A 17,723-nucleotide genomic window follows, 5' to 3' on the forward strand; every position below is an offset into this window, starting at 1 on the left:
CTAGGTGGCACTGTAAAATACTGTGGTAGTAGTTTTGGTTCAGGGTGTGACTCAAAGTGCCCCAGACCATCATATATGACAGTTGGTGTCACACACTAAGGAACCATTATTCTGCCTGTTTAATGACATACAAAACCCTGTGTGATGTGAACTAAAGATTTCAAATAGTAATTTATTAGTCCATAAGACTTTCTTTTTCATTCTTTAGTAGTTCACTGGTGGTTCTTCACCACCAAGCAAGCCTCTTTCTCTTATTTTGTCATTTAAAGCAATTCCTTTCTTACTGCCACTCAATCTGTCAAACCTGCAGGTCTTTTCAAGTCTTCACTTTAAAGATAAAACAGAGACTTGCTTACTGCAAAAAGTGTCAAGCAATGCCTGAAGCTGTTGTTCCATCAGCCACCTATAATTCAAGCTGTTGACTTTTAGAAACTTGTCTTCTGTGTGGCTTTGAGTTTGCCAGACCTCTTCATGGCAGAATTTTCTCCAGTTTCCAAGTGCCTTTTGATTGTTTACCTTAAAATTATAAATTTTCTCAGTTCAAACATTTTAAAATGTGAAACTTCCACATCATTGCATTCTGTTTTTATTCACAATTTGTTGAGTGTCCCACCTTTTTTGGAATCGGGTTTGTATATATATATCAGTGGCGGGCTGTGCATTTGGTACCTGGGCCTTCAGTGGGGACTTAATCCACTTCTTAATACCACCACTAGCAAGTTGCAATTAAAGAAACCATCAATGCAATACAAAAATGCAATATAACAACGCGTGGCATTACAAAGAGAGATTAATTTTACATATCGAGGGTGAATGCCATTTTTACTAAAGCAAGAAACACAGTTAAGACTCCAAACCTTTACACTAAAACTGCAACTGTGCCACCTACATCATCTGGAGCAGTTCAGAATCAATATTTTTCTAATAACATGGAAAAAAATAAAATACAACCTACTCACCAGAGTTGCATACTTATAATTTGCACCGCTCCTCAGAGGCTGTAAGCCAGTGGTACCGCACTTATGCACTGGTCTGGAGGTGGCAAACAAACCCTTTCCCGGGCTGAGACAAGCTAGCTAGCTTTGGGGTTGGCCGACCTCTCCAAGTGTCTAGCTTCTTCAAAATGGATTTTTATGAATGTCCGAGACCAAATAAATTTTTCTTCCAACTCAGATCTAACTGGTTGGTTAAAAAAACAAATGTATTTCTTATAGAGACTGACATAAAAAGTCATTGCAGTATATATATATATATATATATATATATATATATATATATATATATATATATATATACTCACTCTTTAATGATTGAAAGTGGGGCTAAAGGGGTTAACAAGTGAAGCTACAAATTGCTATATAAATGCCTCTGTTATGTAAATGTACCATTTTGTTATCTGAGCCCAACAAACTCCCCCACACACACACACACACACACATACACACCCCACCCCCAACCACCCTCCAACACCGATCTCACACACACACACACACACACACACACACACACACACACACACAGGTAAGTTAATTTCATGAGAAGCCCTATTCAGTTTGACCTTCAAAGAGACTGAAAGGGAAATTGCAACCACCACCCCCCCACATCCAGCCCTCTATCCACCATTCTGTTGTCCAGGCGTAGAGATGGTAAGCTATTGAGGCCCACAAATGGGATCTCTCTCTCTCTCTCTCTAACACACACACACACACAGATCCCTCTGACTGACTGCTTCATATACATGCATGGCCAGACAGTGCTGTGCACTGGGGGGCCCATTTCAGGGAGTCTTAGACACATACTGACCCTGACCCATGTGTTGGCCATCTTCCACACAGACCCCAAAAGAAAGAAAAAAAGCTGTACGGGTCAAACAGAGCCTGAGGAAATAGAGATGAAAGCAGTTAGTTCATATATTATACATTGATAAGCTTTGGTCATACTATACCTACAGGCTAAAGAGTTCTTTCAAATGATCATTTATTAAACTGAGTGTCTCTACTGTAAAGTATTTGTCCAACTTAACATTGTGGTATAGTTGTAAGGTGGTTGTAAAGTAGCAATAACAGCTGCTAACATAACTTAGAGATTCATTTGTTTAACACAAAAGCAACATCCATTGAGTGTTAAAAATGTCAGGTTTCTAAAAAAACACAGAAAAAACGATCTCATCATAAAAAGACATGAAAGTAAAGGAAACATTTGCCTTCAATTGCTAGAGCTTTATTTATTTTCTGAAATGTTATGTTCATCTCTGACTCTCTATAATAAACATACTGAATGTTATATTTCTCATTCCTTGTGTTTTAGAAGACACCAAGGTGAGAGGAAATGTTCTATCTGCTTAGGAGTGTTACTCTCTAATGTCTCCCTTCACCCTTTAATCATCATCTTTACATAAGCTGGTCTCTTAATTTTGGTACAGAGCTGGTAAATATTTCTGATGTAATGCATCTAATTGTGAAAAGCTCATTTGAAGATTCTTGAAGCACACAATATCTGAATTTGAAAAGTCAATAACAGTTTAAAAAAAGAATTCTTAGAACTTGGTGCCATGACCCAGATGTCAGATTAACACCTCGTTACAATTTGTAACTATGAGGAAATAGTGACTGGGTGAGGAGTCAGTGTAAAATGTATCATTTAAGGTATCAAGGGAAAGCTATTTCTTTTGTTGCATCTATGCTGATATGAAGATAAGACCAGAATAAAGTTTTTTTTAATGTTTCTTATATATATACAGTACAGACCAAAAGTTTGGACACACCTTCTCATTCAAAGATTTTTCTTTATTTTCATGACTATGAAAATTGTAGATTCACACTGAAGGCATCAAAACTATTAACACATGTGGAATTATATATGGGATTATATACATGACAAAAAAGTGTGAAACAACTGAAAAATATCATATTCTAGGTTCTTCAAAGTAGCCACCTTTTGCTTTGATTACTGCTTAGCACACTCTTGGCATTCTCTTGATGATCTTTAAGAGGTAGTCACCTGAAATGGTCTTCCAACAGTCTTGAAGGAGTTCCCCGAGAGATGCTTGGCACTTGTTGGCCCTTTTGCCTTCACTCTGCAGTCCAGCTTACCCCTAAACCATCTCGATTGGGTTCAGGTCCGGTGACTGTGGAGGCCAGGTCATCTGGCGCAGCACCCCATCACTCTCCTTCTTGGTAAAATAGCCCTTGATGCCTTCAGTGTGACTCTACAATTTTCATAGTCATGAAAATAAAAAAAACTCTTTGAATGAGAAGGTGTGTCCAAACTTTTGGTCTGTACTGTATATATATATATATATATATATATATATATATATATATATATATATATATATATGTGTGTGTGTGTGTGTGTGTGTGTGTGTGTGTACAAAATAGGCAAATCTTAGAGGTAATTATAAGGTGGACAAGGACACAACAAATGACAATAGAAATGTCCTTTGGAAAGTCATAGACAACTCAGTATGCAGCTCTTCTTAAAGGACTTATTTCAAATTTCTGCCATAAAGGAGAATCAACTAAAACAGTTGAAAGAAGTTGATTGCATATACATTTTTAGTTTAATTAGACTTGTGGCTTGGATCTGATTTTAAAATGCCAGAATTCAATTAATGTTTGTACTTTACTGCTGTAAAAAAATCTTATTTAAGCTGTCTAGTGTGAATGCACTACATTAGTGTCTTTCAAACCATTAATCTAGACGAATAGTCTATGGGCTGTAAATTCCATTGAGATTTGTGTTTTGCTGTAAAAGAAAAAATATATATAAATATATTTATATAAGAAGATATCTTGAAATTGTAATAACTGAGCATTCATTCATTTTTGCTTGGGTTTCCTTATTTCACAACCCAAAACATGCAGAGCAAATGTGTGTGCACTGGTGTCCCAGGGTTTAAAATCCAGGTCATTTGCAACGCTGAGAAGAATGAAGTGGCTATACAATATGTATGAACATTGAACAACATCAAATAATGTGAAGTAAATGGTGAAATAACATGTACATATATTTGACTCTATGGTAAAACGTCACAGCGCCCTCTTATGGAGAATTGCGGAAATGCGACAGTTATTTTTCCACATGTTAATGTAATTTTCGGATAAATCTGTAATATTTGTACATTTGTACAAAAAATTCAATATTGCATATAAAAAAATGAGACTCTTTATTTAAACCTGTGAGGAAGATCTGCACCTATCCTGCTCATTTAACCGCCTAGCTCTGTGCCTCTGGGAGAACACTGAATGAACACTTGGCATGACAGGCAGGATCTCCATGGTTACTGAAGCTTAGATTTGAGTGACACATAGGCGGAGCTGGTGTTTCTGACTGGCTGTGGTGTGAGCTGCAATGCCAGCCAGTGTGCAGACTGGCAGGAAGCCCAGAACTGGGAGATGAGCTAAGAAGACATGGAGTTATTCAGTTATTTAGGGAGGTGGTGCTCAGAATTTCTCAGATACAGTGGACGTTTTTTAACAAATAAAATGAAAGGAGATTATTGATGGAGACGGTGTGGCTGTAAACTGGCTCAAGGGTGTAAAAAAAAGGATATAAAAATGCACACAGTATCTAAACTTCACTTCAATTATTTAAAAAAAAAATCTTAGAAATTGTAGTAAATGCAATTATATCCAGGACAATAAAATAAAGCCTACAATTCAAAAACTTAAAACATACTTTTTCAATTAATTGTTGTAAATAATATTGTTATATTGTTGAAGGAATGTGCCCAGAGACCTGGATATGCAAAATGTGGAAATGTATCACAGTGTCAAATACAATTAATTTAAAATATTTGATCTGACATTACTGATGCATTTACACTTAGATGTTTAAGCACTCATTTAAGATTATATAACAATCATATAAAAAGTGTATATGATCAAATTATTGCCTTATAATCTTGTGGGTTTTGTTTACAGTCTTCCTATGCAATGGTTTGTTCTGTTCGTTTTACTCTTGTACTGGTCCTGATGTCTTTGTGATGGTGTACGCTTTCCAGTTTATCTAAAATGGTGTCTTGGTTTCTTTGTAATTGTGTATGGGTTCTAGTCTCTCTGCAGTGGTGTGCTGTTTTCTTTGTGATGATGTACAGCATGGGCTCTAATCTCACTGTGATGGTGTATAGGTTGCAGTCTCTGCATGACTTGTCTCTTCATGATGCGTTCTGGTTTCTGCAAAACAGTGTGCCTTGTTTTGCTTTGTTGTTTTTCGATGAGGTCTGGGCCCTATATTTGTGATGGCTTTATGATTTAGATGTCTTTAAAGCCTTATGGTGTCTGCTGCAGTCATAACGAGTCGTCAGAAAGCTTCAAGAGGACACTCGTCTTACAGTCTTTCTATGAAATTGTGTTTCATTGTCTATTACATTTGATTTCTTTATAATAAAAAGGTTATATAATTTTATTTATACAGTAATATAATTTGAAATCCTCTGCACCCCATTGCACTGCCCTCTGCTGGTTATAATTCAGCACAAACCAAAGTCATTACTGGGTCATTTTTTTACATTGAAAAATGCAGAACAAAAAGCAAAAGATCTTTTGGCAATATTGATATTTTATTCTTTAGTAAGCGTTCGGGGCAGTAAAGCAATTTTGTAGATAAAGGTGGAGACACAGGACAAAGAACCAAACTCTTCCACTCTCCGAAATCCAACGAGAGGCGAACAGGTACATGTTTAGTTTAACACCATTAAAAAAAGCAATGTTTATATAAATAACATCAGAATCATTTGAAATAGATCTAAAAAGTTTTAAGAGTAACAATAATTGTTAGAAACCTAAGACAAACAAAACAATAAAAAAAAAAAAATAATAAAGAATGAAGTGGGATCTGTTTCTTATCAGCGGTTTCACAACAGTGTGTGCATGTATTCTCACCATAAAAAACCCTGAGTAAACTATTAAGTCAAAAATGTTAAAATTAGTTAAAGCTGAAATTAATGTCATTCCAACTTTCAAAATACAAGGGTTTTCAGAATGCGAGTTCAGGAAAAAAAAAATCCTGTAACAATTTAAGAACATAAACCGATTTCCAGTTTGCTCAGAATGAAATAACCCACAGTGATGAAACAGAAATTTTGTTGTTCTTTTGCTATCATCCAATTTTTGGTACCAGTTTTTTTGGGGGGGAAAAAAAAAAGAGGAAAAAATTTAAATTAAAAAATGCCATGCACAATGTTACTCGGTTGATGCTGCTGTTTGGTTAAAATGACTGTTCAGTTCTGCAGAAATCAGGTGACGTCGAGCAAGAAACTGACTTGCTGTAGGTGGCGCTAGTCTGTTACTGCTGTTTGCACTCTGCAGGTTGGGCTTCTCCGCTCTAAGGGGTGGGGCAAAATGGGGAGACAAAATTGAAAAGTCAATAAAACCAGTCTGGAAGGAAAAAAGAAGTTTTAAATAATTAAATATCTAATAAATAATAATACACTTTTTTTTTTTTTTACACAGATCACCATCTAATGCAGGGGTCACCAACATGGTGCCTGCGGGCACCCGGTCGCCCTCAAGGACCACGAGTCAAAAAAAATAGCTCACCATAGCGCCACTTACCAGTGAACTGCATCTAATTTTTTTTTCTATTTTTTTACATCACACTTGCATTGGTGTGAATTTGAAAATGACAATATTAAAATATAAAAAAAATTTAAAGATTTCATATTAGATTAGAGCTAGCTGGTCTCCAAGTTGATTTTTGTATGTTACATAAATGATAATCAGTTCAAACATGATGCAACGTAGTGCATGATTTGCTAAAAATTGTTAGTGGCCAATGTTGTAAAAGTGATCATTTGAAAATGTAAATACTTTCAGAGATTTATAGAAATAAAGTTTTGCATATTGATATTGACCTGTTTCCTACCTTGTTAAATCATTATTGATAATTATTGTGAGAAATCATTAAAATTTTTAGTGTCTTCACATAGATGAATATCATTAATTATTAATAATCAAACTAGCAGCCCTTCACATTAATCGGTAACCAAGAAGTAGCTCTCAGTTTCAAAAAGGTTGGTGACCCCTGATCTAATGTGACAAGATTTACTTCTTTAGATATAGCTAAGACTAATGAAAGGCATACTTGTTGTCAGGAATAAAAAAAAAAAAAAAACACAAATGAAATATACATACAGTTTTTCATATCTTTGGCCAAGAATCAGCAAACTTTACAAGTATAAAAACTATAAGTTACATAGATCCAACAAATCAATGAAACAATCACCAATTACTCACGACAGAAAGAGAATGTTGCAGCTGGATTTTTGTGTAATATCTAAATACAACCAGCAGAGGGCAGAGGTATAGGGAAATCCAAAATTATATGTTTGCAGTAAAAGTGAATTATTTTGATCTAAAAGAATTGGGAATTCCTAAGGGGCACTCAGGAGATCGTGGCTTCTCAATCACATTTAAGTGAGCAACATACATGCAATAAATAAAAGCACGGCGGTGGGACTTTACACGATGATGTACATGATTGCAGGCAGACTAATGTAACAAGATGGGGCAAGCAAGAGAATCACAGTAGTGTGTGTGTGTGTGTGTGTGTGTGTGTGTGTGTGTGTGTGTGTGTGTGTGAGCGCATGACATTTCTAACTTACCTAGAAATGCATGAAGTGAGAAATGACTTATGCCTGTAATTGGAGGGGTGGAAAAGGAGACAACCACAATGGCAATTAAATCAAACAATTAACACAAACAAGATGGATGTAAACAGCTACAAACAGAACAAATCTGAAAAGAAAAAAATTATAATAATAAAAATGTAAGATTCCTTTTAAAGTAGACTTCTCTTGGCCTTGTAGGCAGAAGGGATGCGTCAAACTTATTGGTTTCATAGGAGGACCTGTTTTAATGTATACATTGAGAATGAGTATTAATTATTAAGGGGCATCATGGAACATTTTATTTAGCTTTGTTTATGTTTTCCCAACGTATTATTATCTCACGCTACACAACTAGTTGTTCAGAGGAAAAATGTGAGTAATACGGATGCAACATCATTTTCGACATTGAGCTTTGAGCTTGAATGCTCTCTGTTCTGCTTTACCTAACCCTTGAGAGAATTCTTACACATTCATATGTTCTCTTAACAGATAAATCAGTACTGACCTTTGTATCTCCCTCCTCATCATCTTCCTCAATATCATCCTCTTGATCCTATTTCACACAAACATGTATTTCCTATTCACTTCTTTATCCACTCGAGAACAGAAAAGTGTGCATTACAAAAAAGAATCTCAACTTGCCTCCTCTTCACCTTCGTCGAGCTCTTCTTCCTCGAACTGAGAGAACACAATGACGCGGATACAAATAATTATGTGCACTGATACATGCTCGATGTTTGTGGTGTGCAATATCATGAAAACTGCATGCATTGTTGTACAAGGCGGATGTTTGACTTACGCTCTCGTCGTCCTCCAGCGCCTCTCCGGTGAAGTACAGAACGGCTCTTGGTACTATCCTCTCTCTGAAGAAATGGCCGATTTCAAAATCTGTGGCTAGAGTAATTTCAGAGTCCTCATCCTGTTAGCACACAAATAAATATCACAGTCATGCCTCAGTAGGCCAGAAAAAATACGAGATGCCGTTTGAACAAATACGTTTTTTTTTTTTATAACAGTGACGTGAAGCTACAATATAACAGGAATAAATTTAGCACAAAGTTAATTATAAAACATAAATAAATAACCATTAAGAAATAGAAAACAAATTTATAAATCATGCCTCAGATAATTAATTTCATTAGAAATAAGTAAAATCAATATTTTAATTGAATGAAAGTTTAGAAGTTTATTATTATTATTAAGGCTGCTGCTATCGATTATCGGATAAGAAGTATTTTTTCTTTATTAAAGAACAATATTAAATATCAGAGAGAAAATAAGACGGGTCTCTTAAAACGAACAAGTCATTTGTTTTGGTTTTTAGAAAAAATTTACATTTCTATTGCTGAAATTGGACACAATAATATCTGGGAAAAATAAAGCCATTTAGTGCATTTAATAGCCATTATTACATCAAAACACAAATACGGTTGCATTTAAAAAGTCCCTGTGCATTGGCTGTGAAGAGTAGGTTACAGGAAACTATTCGTTTAATGAAATTCAATTATTCTCACTTGTATTTATGTATTAAATCTCACAGTATCACGATGTGGTTTTCTGGTCTCAGGAAAAGCTGCTCAAAATTTTCCACTAATACACTAAATCAGTGTAATTTATCACCAGCTTTAAAAACATGCTACTTGACCTGCACGTCAGAGTTTACCAGGTGGTGCTTCAGTAATCATGGTCCGTGGAAAACATGGTGCTCCGTGTTTAATTAAACGGACTAAATTAATATTTTGTAATCGAAGTACTCAAGTTACTGGAGGAATCGTTACAGCCCTAATTATTATTACAAATAGTCATCACAAACTACATATTAAATGTACTGTTCCTCTAAATGATGTTGCATTTATAAATGTTTTCATTTGAATGACAAGTTTCGAAGTTTAAACCAGTTAAAATCAATACAAACAATCCATGCGGACAATAAAGCATTTATTAATGATTAACCTTTAATAATAATCTAAAAGTAACAGTCGACAGCCACATGAATCCAGATTGACCTGAAAACAGCATTTTTCTTTTAAAATGCTCTCCATGTACACTGGTGTTTTTGAAAACTCTTACATCCATTTACTGCACAGGTAAAAGCTTCGACATGCTGCATTTCAAAACAGGCGTTCAGTCTCCTTGAATTAAAAATATTCTTTCCTAATGTTAACACGATGAAAACGTCATCGTTTGACATGACTCATTTAACTAAAAGAATTCCTAAATATTTTTTCAAAAACATTTTTTTCCCAAAAAGCTTTTGAATATCTGTTTTTGCAGCTTTTTTTTTAAATTGTCCCCTTTTTTTCAGCTTGCTACACAAAAATATCCATCTCATAATGGCATAAAGGCAAAAACATGATGTTTTCAAATGTGTCTGGATTAATGGGAGTGTAGCATCAGTTTTATTAGCAAAAAAAGCATATTTGATGATTGCAATAAAGATGTAGAAATATTTCGAAAACAATTTCTAATAGTTTCTTCAAACATTGAAAAAACAAAAAACAAAAAAATAAACAAACTATTTTCTACATGGATTTTTTTTTTATTTATATTATATTTATATTATTATTCTGATATGTTCAGGGGCTATTTAAAATGCTAACACTTTCACTGACAAGACAAGAAAAAAAAAAAAAAAAAAAGCTAAACTTCTAAAAGCACCATAATTTAAAAGACATGGGGACTCACCAATTCACTGTCTGGGGAAACTGTGGAAGGAAGACAAAAGTATTATAGTTCAACTGAAAGTGACCATTTAGGAACTAAATGCATATATTATCATATCATGATTTCCAATCAGACATAAAAGGTTTTTACCTTTAATTGGGTTAAAAAAGTTAAAAAAGGAGTCAGTGGGCACTTGTTTAGTGACCGTCCTCACGATACCCCTGCCCTTGTGCTTCTGTTTTTTCTTAATCGTTTTGACGGTAACGTCTTTCCCTTTGTACCACTCAATCTCACATCTGCAATATAATAAAGAGGAGGGAAAAAAACAAGTGCAAATAATTCTTGTTTGTTTCTTTTTCTTCCACCTGAGCCACAGAAAATGCATGTTAAATTGACTTAAATGACTCTCCTATTACATACCCCTCACAGTCAATGATCTCCGGGCCTTCGAAAGAGAACGGATCATCGGCATCAGGTTCTGACTTCATCTTATAGACTTTTGTGAGAACCGTGTTTTTAAAGTAGCTGTTAGGCTCAAAGTGAAACTCTAAAGTGAAACTCTGGAAGGGGAAGAAAAAAAAAAGTCACATAAAATTTCACAAACAATGCAATATGCTCCACTTGTTTCAATAACTGACAAACAGCCTTATAAGTATCTTATGACAGGGTAAAACACTGGGTTGTAGAATTATTAAGAAATAAATCAACAAAAAGCTGTGATAAATCCGAGTTGCCACCTCAGAATAGATTATTTTTCAAATTACATCACATCATGAAGCTTTTTAATTCTTGAACAATTCGTCAGTGTGATAATTTCACATATAAAAACAGCAGGTTGTATTATTGATCCTGCTACAATAGTTTTAGAACGAGCATCTTAATAATAAACCCACAGGCTGCAGATGAGCTACAGTCAGAACTTTGTGTTACAGAAAACCAATTCAATTGTTTTAACCCAAATTAAAACTCAAAATACAAAGTATACAGGTGCAAAAGTGAAACTCGTATATTATATAGATTCATCAAACACAGACTGAAATACTTCAAGTGTTTATTTCTTTTCATTTAGATGATTTCATTTATCATAAACCCACCAATCTCAAAAAAGTGTTAATACTTAATAAGACTAATAAAAAAAAACATGTTTAGTGAACTGTTGGCCTTCTGGAAAGTATGTTGGTAGCGGCTCCTTTTGCTTTAATTATTGCCTCAATTCAGCGTGGCATAGAGGTGATCAGTCTGTGGCACTGCTGAGGTGGTATGGAAGCCCAGGTTTCTTTGACAGTGGCCTTTTTTTGCATTTTTTGGTCTCTTGTTTCTCATTTTCCTCTTGACAATACCCCATAGATTCTCTATGGATTTAAAATCTGGTAAGTTTGCTGGCCAGTCAAGCACATCAACACCATGCTCATTTAACCAACTTTTGGTGCTTTTGGCAGTGTGGGCAGGTGCCAAATCCTGCTGGAAACTGAGATTAGCATCTCCATAAAGCTGGTCACCAGAGGGAAGCATAAAGTGCTCTAAAACTTCCTGGTAGACAGCTGTGCTGACCTTGGACTTGATAAAACACAGTGGACCAAAACCAGCAGATGACATGACTCCCCAAACCACCACTGACTGTGCAAACTTTACACTGGACCTCAAGCTACTTGGATTCTGTTCCTCTTCTCTCTTCTTCCAGACTCTGGGACCTTGATTTCCAAATGAAATGCAAAATGTTTTGTCAGGTAAGACACCTCTGACATTGTCTCTGGTTCAGAAGTGTCTTGACAACATGAATGCATCAATTGTAGCCCACGGATACGTCTGTGCCTGGTGGCTCTTGAAGCACTGACTCCAGCAGCAGTCCACTCTTCGTGATTCACCCCCAAATTCTTAAATGGGCTTCGTTTCACTTTTTTTTTACTACATTTTTCCCTTCGATTCAACTTTCCATTAATGTGCTTGGATACAGCACTCTGTGAACAGCAGCTTCTTTAGCGATGACCTTTTGGGTCTTTTGTGCCTTCTGTATAACTGTCAAGTCAGCAGTCTTACCCCATGCTTGTGTAGCCTGAACCAGACTGAGACACCATTTAAAGGCTCAGGAAACCTTTGCAGGTGTTTGGATTTAATGAGCTGATTAGAGTGTGACACCACGAGTCTCCAATATTGAACTTTTTCACAATATTCTAATTTTCTGAGGTACTGAATTTTTGGGTTTTCATTAGCTGTAAGCCATAAATCATCAAGATTAAAAGAAATAAACACCTGAAATATATATCAGTCTGTGTGTGATGAATCTATAGAATATAAAAAATTTCACTTTTTGTATCGAATTACTAAAATAAATAAACTTTTTATTGATGTTCTAATTTATCGAGATGCACCTGTACTTGGCTTGTCTAATCTTGCATGGTGAAAAATGGTAGCAGGCCACGCGTTCAGATAAACAAATGACAGTCAATATGAGCTATTTTTCTTAAAAAAAATTAAAATAAAAAAAACACAAAAACAACTCCACTATAACTCAGTAAAACGAATAGACTTTAGTGCTTATTTACCATTGCTTCATTGGATTCAGAAAACATCACTTTAATATCTTGTAGATGTTTCAAGATTGGCTCATCGGCTTCCTAATAAGAGAAAACCATTACATGTTGCATTAAAAACCCCAAAGAACTACGAGTTATTTACATACATGCAAACACTAAGTGAACCCTCCTCCAAACCAAATGCTCACTCTCACACACTTTCCTTTTCATAAACAAATATTCAACACCAACTTTACTTTACTTCTTGACAAACCTGTGAGGCAGTGTGCTGATCTGGTATTTTGGACTATAAACCACATTCTGTCCTTTTATCAAAAATCAATTAAAATAAAGACAATGTGGAAAAACGAATGACGTCATCCGCAGAAAAAGCTTGCTGACTCACCTGTAGCATATCACTCAGCATGTCCACACTGCGGAATATAGTGAGCCAGAATTCAGGAATTCCTTTGGGATTTTCCTCGGCACTGCCCTCCTCTTGGGCTTTCTTCTCATCTATGGAGGCTTTCTTCTGTAGCTCATCCTGAAAACACCAGTCAGGCTCTGATTACAAGATTACAACCATCTTTGTTGAGTTCAGAAACATCAGCCCTACATACTGTTTTAGGTAGGAATGTCAGAGACTGACTCCTGATTATCATCTGTACTTCGAAGTACAAAGAAATACAAAAGGGAAAGAAAAAAAAAAAAAAAAAAGGTACATGAACAGCATATTTGACTCTTTCATAATCTAAGAATTTATGAATTTTTGGAGGGAGGGACAATGATGCCAGAATAAATGAAAACACAATACAAAATAAAACATTTGGCCCATTTTATACCATTCCTGGTAAGAATGTGGTGTGAACACTGCTTTCATCAGAAAGACACAAATTCAAATCTGCGGTGTGTGTGTGTGTGTGTGTGTGTGTGTGTGTGTGTGTGTGTGTTTTCTCAGTGGGATGCTGTTAACGCAGAACTTAGACTTGGTCGTTTATTATTTTTGAAATGAACGCTCCGCTCAGGTATAAACTATGAAAAAATGTGTAGAGACGTTGCAACATGTCATGATGAGCCTGCTGTAACATATGCCATGCAGTGTTAATACTCACTGCCAGCTCTTCATCCTCGTGATCACTCTGCCATTCACATTCCTCATCAGTGGGCTCCACTGCACCAGTTACAATGCTTTTCCTCTGCAGCCAAACAAAGTGGAAGAAAAAAATAAACACACCACAGTAAAACAGGAAATGGATTATTTAAAGCTTTCAAACACTCATTCACTGTGTTTCAGATGAAAACGTTTTAAACTGTGTCTAAATAAAATTTAAAAAAGAAAAATGTGTTGAGTGTTTTGTATTGATATATTTTCACCATCGACAGGATAAAACTGATCCCCTTTCGGAGTACCAGCAACCTTAACATTTAATCTCAGCTGTAGAACTATTAAGACTTCAACTACCTAAACCACAAGAGGACAAGTTCCTACTGGCTCCTGATTCACCCTATTAGAATTGTGCAAACCTCAATCTGAATAAAGCTGTGAACTAAACATGCCTTCTGTCTGCTATAGTTAACATTCAATGCTGGGACTCACCTTGTCAAACAGTGGTTGGTATAAAGCAGCGTACTTTCTTTCCAGCTCGTGTACCTCCTCGTAAAATTTGGCTTCTATGTGTGCACTCTTGACTTGCAGATTTTTTAAGGCATTGACTCTTCTCCTGACGGACACTGGTAAGCTACAGGGACATGAAAGAGAGGAGGGGTGGTTTAAGAATGGATAAACATCTGGTTCTGTAGAGCTGGACCAAAAGATTTTCCAGCAGCAAGAAGTTTCTTGGACACCAGAACATGTGCTAAATAAATAAAGCCATGTATAACTAGGACATGGAGTGCCTTGGTGAAAATACAAATATTCCCTTTAGTAACCAAACGATGTTAGGCGGAAATGGGAAATATTTCCTATCAACTTCCTCGTTTGTAAACTCAAATTAAAAAAATAGTCCAATTTCTTTTTAAATCAAATGTGTTACATTACAGTGGGGAACATTATCCTGACCTCTCCATGATTGAAGGACTCTGTGTTAAGTTGTCTAGTCTGTCCTGAAGAGCTGCCAGTGCCTGTGGGTTCTGCATCACCAGATCGCCCACCGTACCTGCAAACAAAAGGTGGTTATCAGTACCCAGAAAAAGAGCCTTTTATCTGGGAAATTCGGCCCAGTTTGTTATTCAAAGCAGCAGTGAAGGTCAAGTGACACCAGGCAAAGTTTTAAAAACAGCACAAAAAAACCATTACATTTTGAATCAAATAAATGTTTCCCTTTGTGTGAGCTTTCTAAAGTTTGTAAAAAGAAAAAGCAGGCAACACAAAAAAAAAAAAAAAAACCCACCATTGTGTTTGACCAGTTACAGGAACAAATTGAACAATAAAATGTTGAGGCAGTCTTTATTATTTTTGACTGAAGATATGGAAATGTGAGAAGGTTAAATATATTGTTGTGATACACTCAGAGGTTGAACAATTAATAAGTAAGTCACTTTTATCAGCACCTTTTTTAAGATGGAAATTGAGTCAAGATCAGCACACCAGTCAAAACATTAACAATGTGGGATGTGGAGAAGGGACAGCTAAGGCTTCTTAGGGATATCAGATCATTTTGGTCTATACTAGAAGTCGTTCCAAAGAGATATATTACAGTTGACATTTTAATTTGTCTTCCCAACATTAAATTCTGTAGCTCTTATATACAATGCATAAAAGTAGCAGGACTACAGACATGCACACTTTTTTTTTTAACCTGAGACTAGTTGAACAGCTTTCTCTGCCCCTTCTATTTGGGAACCATTATACCAGCTAGAACATTTTCTAAAGACTAATTAGCTTTTGGCCTGTCAGATAGTGAGGGATCATATTCTGCTCTTTTGAATGATACGGAATTTTGTTACAATGCGGCAGTGTACAGATTTCAGATGTATCCCCGAGTCTGTGTGAAAGACAGATTGGAAAGGAATCCAATTCTTCATAAAAGTTTTAGAATGAAACGTTATACCACCCTGTGACAGAATACAATCTCAAAATAATCACACGTCGCACGACTTAACAGAAAGAACAACAGTCCACCAGCTGATAAATATTTCAGCCTTCGACATCACGGTTACTTTACCTTTGGCTTCAGCCTTATCACTGTCCATCTTATAATACACAGCTCGAATGATCTGTGAAGAGGATAAGTTTTTGTTTTTATATTAAGTATGTCATCATAAAAATACATGTTTTATGTCAAATATAAAAATATACAATTTTTGTTATTTTAAAAAGGACAAACTGCATGAGAAAGAAAAAACTTTAAGTGAATAAAAAATCTGAGTGACAATTCAGCCAACAATCCATCTTAAAAACAAACTAAAGACTACATAACATTTTTAAGAGAACTTTATTAATCCCAAAGGGAAATTGTAATTATTACATATCCCAATTTGTTAGGAAGCTGGAGCCTGAGCACAGGGTCGGCCGTGGTACGATGCCCCAGGAGCAGAAGGGGGTTAAGTGCCTTTGCTCAGGGGCTTAACAACAGCAACTTGTTGGTGCTGGAGCTTGAACCCCAACCCTTATGATCACTAAACCAGAGACTTAACTACTAAGCCACCAGTCGAAAAATTTAATTGGCCTCAATGTTTTCCCAATATGAAAACATCACTAAACACAAAACTTCAGTCAACAACTGAGATTTGATCACCGCATCATGTTAAGATATGTGCATCTGAGAGAAATGTCACCATGTGAAACACCTCTGCACGTCAGATCATTGTTAGTTAGCTAGCTAGCTAAAACACTAGCTAGTAGGCACGCAGCGTCCAGCGTTTTCTCAGTTGCCTAGCAACACACCCCTCGACCTGCGCGGCCGTGTTGACGTCTGATGAAGGAAACAAAACACGCAACAAAAACCCTAAAACAATTCACTGCGAATCGGCAAATTAGTGGTATATTGTTACCGTTTTTTGTGGATTTTCTCCAAAAGGATGAGCGTTTATTTTCGGAAATATTTACGACATCACAGGAAACCGCTAACTCAATCCTATGACGCAACTCAGCCAACTCCGCTAGCTCTCGAAGTTAGCTCAAGGCTAGAGCTAGAACCGTTCTGTTCAGCATCCGGTTACAAATACTCTAGAAGTTTTTTATAGTTGTGTGGACAAATAGGCGAAAATGTGCATCGAGTGTTTGTTTACGTCACCGGTTATTACAACTGGCTAATATTTCACTCTAACGTCAAAACCAAATAATAAGCTTCAGGGCGGCACCGCAGGATTTCACCTCACCAGCTAGCTAGTTACTCCACTGATTTATTTCTCTTTCTTGTATTACAACATTTAGGAATGAAGCCTAACTAACCGGTTTACATTTAATTATAAACGCTTAACGAACAGCCGTGACGAGTCCAAACCTGGTTTGAATTGTACAAGTCGTCCAGTTGCTGATGTGCTAACAAATGATCCGCTTTACTATTTACACTCAGCCAAAGTGAGCTAGCAAAGATCCACACAGTTACTTCAAGAGACTAACCCTAGCTAGCTAACTCGGCTAATACAGCACTAACAGTACAAAGAGCTCTGTCAAAGAGAACAGAAAACAACCCGATAACGCGAAGAACGACGTACAGTACAATTTTATACCTTTCCGAGGAAAATCCAGTTATCAAAAATGTGTATTTCGGAGCTTCCAGCTTTCTTACCTTACACAGAGCTGTTATTCTTTACATGGATACTTTCAGTACTTTGTGTCAATGCTACAGCCAGCTGATAGCAGCGCCACCTGGTGTCGGCGATAGTAAAAGCAGCACAATCAGCGTGTATAAAAGCGGTTTTTGGGCCACGTTTGTGTCTTAACACAATAGATTGCAGTGATCAATAGTGCTGGCCATTCTTTTCCAGGA

General features: G+C 36.2%; 1 protein-coding gene across 8 annotated transcripts; it reads right to left on the minus strand.

Moving 5' to 3' along the window:
* Window positions 1-5,542: 5,542 nt before the first annotated feature.
* On the minus strand, window positions 5,543-17,624 carry nap1l4b (nucleosome assembly protein 1-like 4b). Of its 8 annotated transcripts, XR_006924591.1 has the most exons (17): window positions 17,523-17,624; window positions 15,954-16,005; window positions 14,849-14,945; window positions 14,387-14,528; window positions 13,902-13,985; window positions 13,196-13,333; window positions 12,820-12,891; window positions 10,697-10,836; window positions 10,427-10,572; window positions 10,298-10,317; window positions 8,412-8,531; window positions 8,255-8,290; window positions 8,118-8,165; window positions 7,780-7,851; window positions 7,607-7,639; window positions 7,239-7,278; window positions 5,543-6,327 (listed from the first exon to the last, which is right to left on the minus strand). XR_006924591.1 is itself a non-coding variant. In XM_046840761.1 (15 exons), the coding sequence occupies exons 2-14, from the start codon at window positions 15,979-15,981 to the stop codon at window positions 7,634-7,636; spliced, it is 1,077 nt and encodes a 358-aa protein (XP_046696717.1). In that variant the 5' UTR covers window positions 15,982-16,005; window positions 17,523-17,623; the 3' UTR covers window positions 5,543-6,327; window positions 7,607-7,633. The 8 variants fall into 8 exon arrangements, 5 of the variants coding, with proteins under 5 accessions (XP_046696717.1, XP_046696713.1, XP_046696716.1 ...); XR_006924590.1 differs by lacking the exon at window positions 7,239-7,278; XR_006924592.1 differs by lacking the exon at window positions 7,780-7,851 and having other exon boundaries at window positions 17,523-17,623.
* Window positions 17,625-17,723: the final 99 nt, after the last annotated feature.

The sequence above is a fragment of the Silurus meridionalis genome, chromosome 26, assembly GCF_014805685.1.
Source record: "Silurus meridionalis isolate SWU-2019-XX chromosome 26, ASM1480568v1, whole genome shotgun sequence".
In the NCBI taxonomy this organism is placed as follows: Eukaryota; Metazoa; Chordata; class Actinopteri; order Siluriformes; family Siluridae; genus Silurus; species Silurus meridionalis.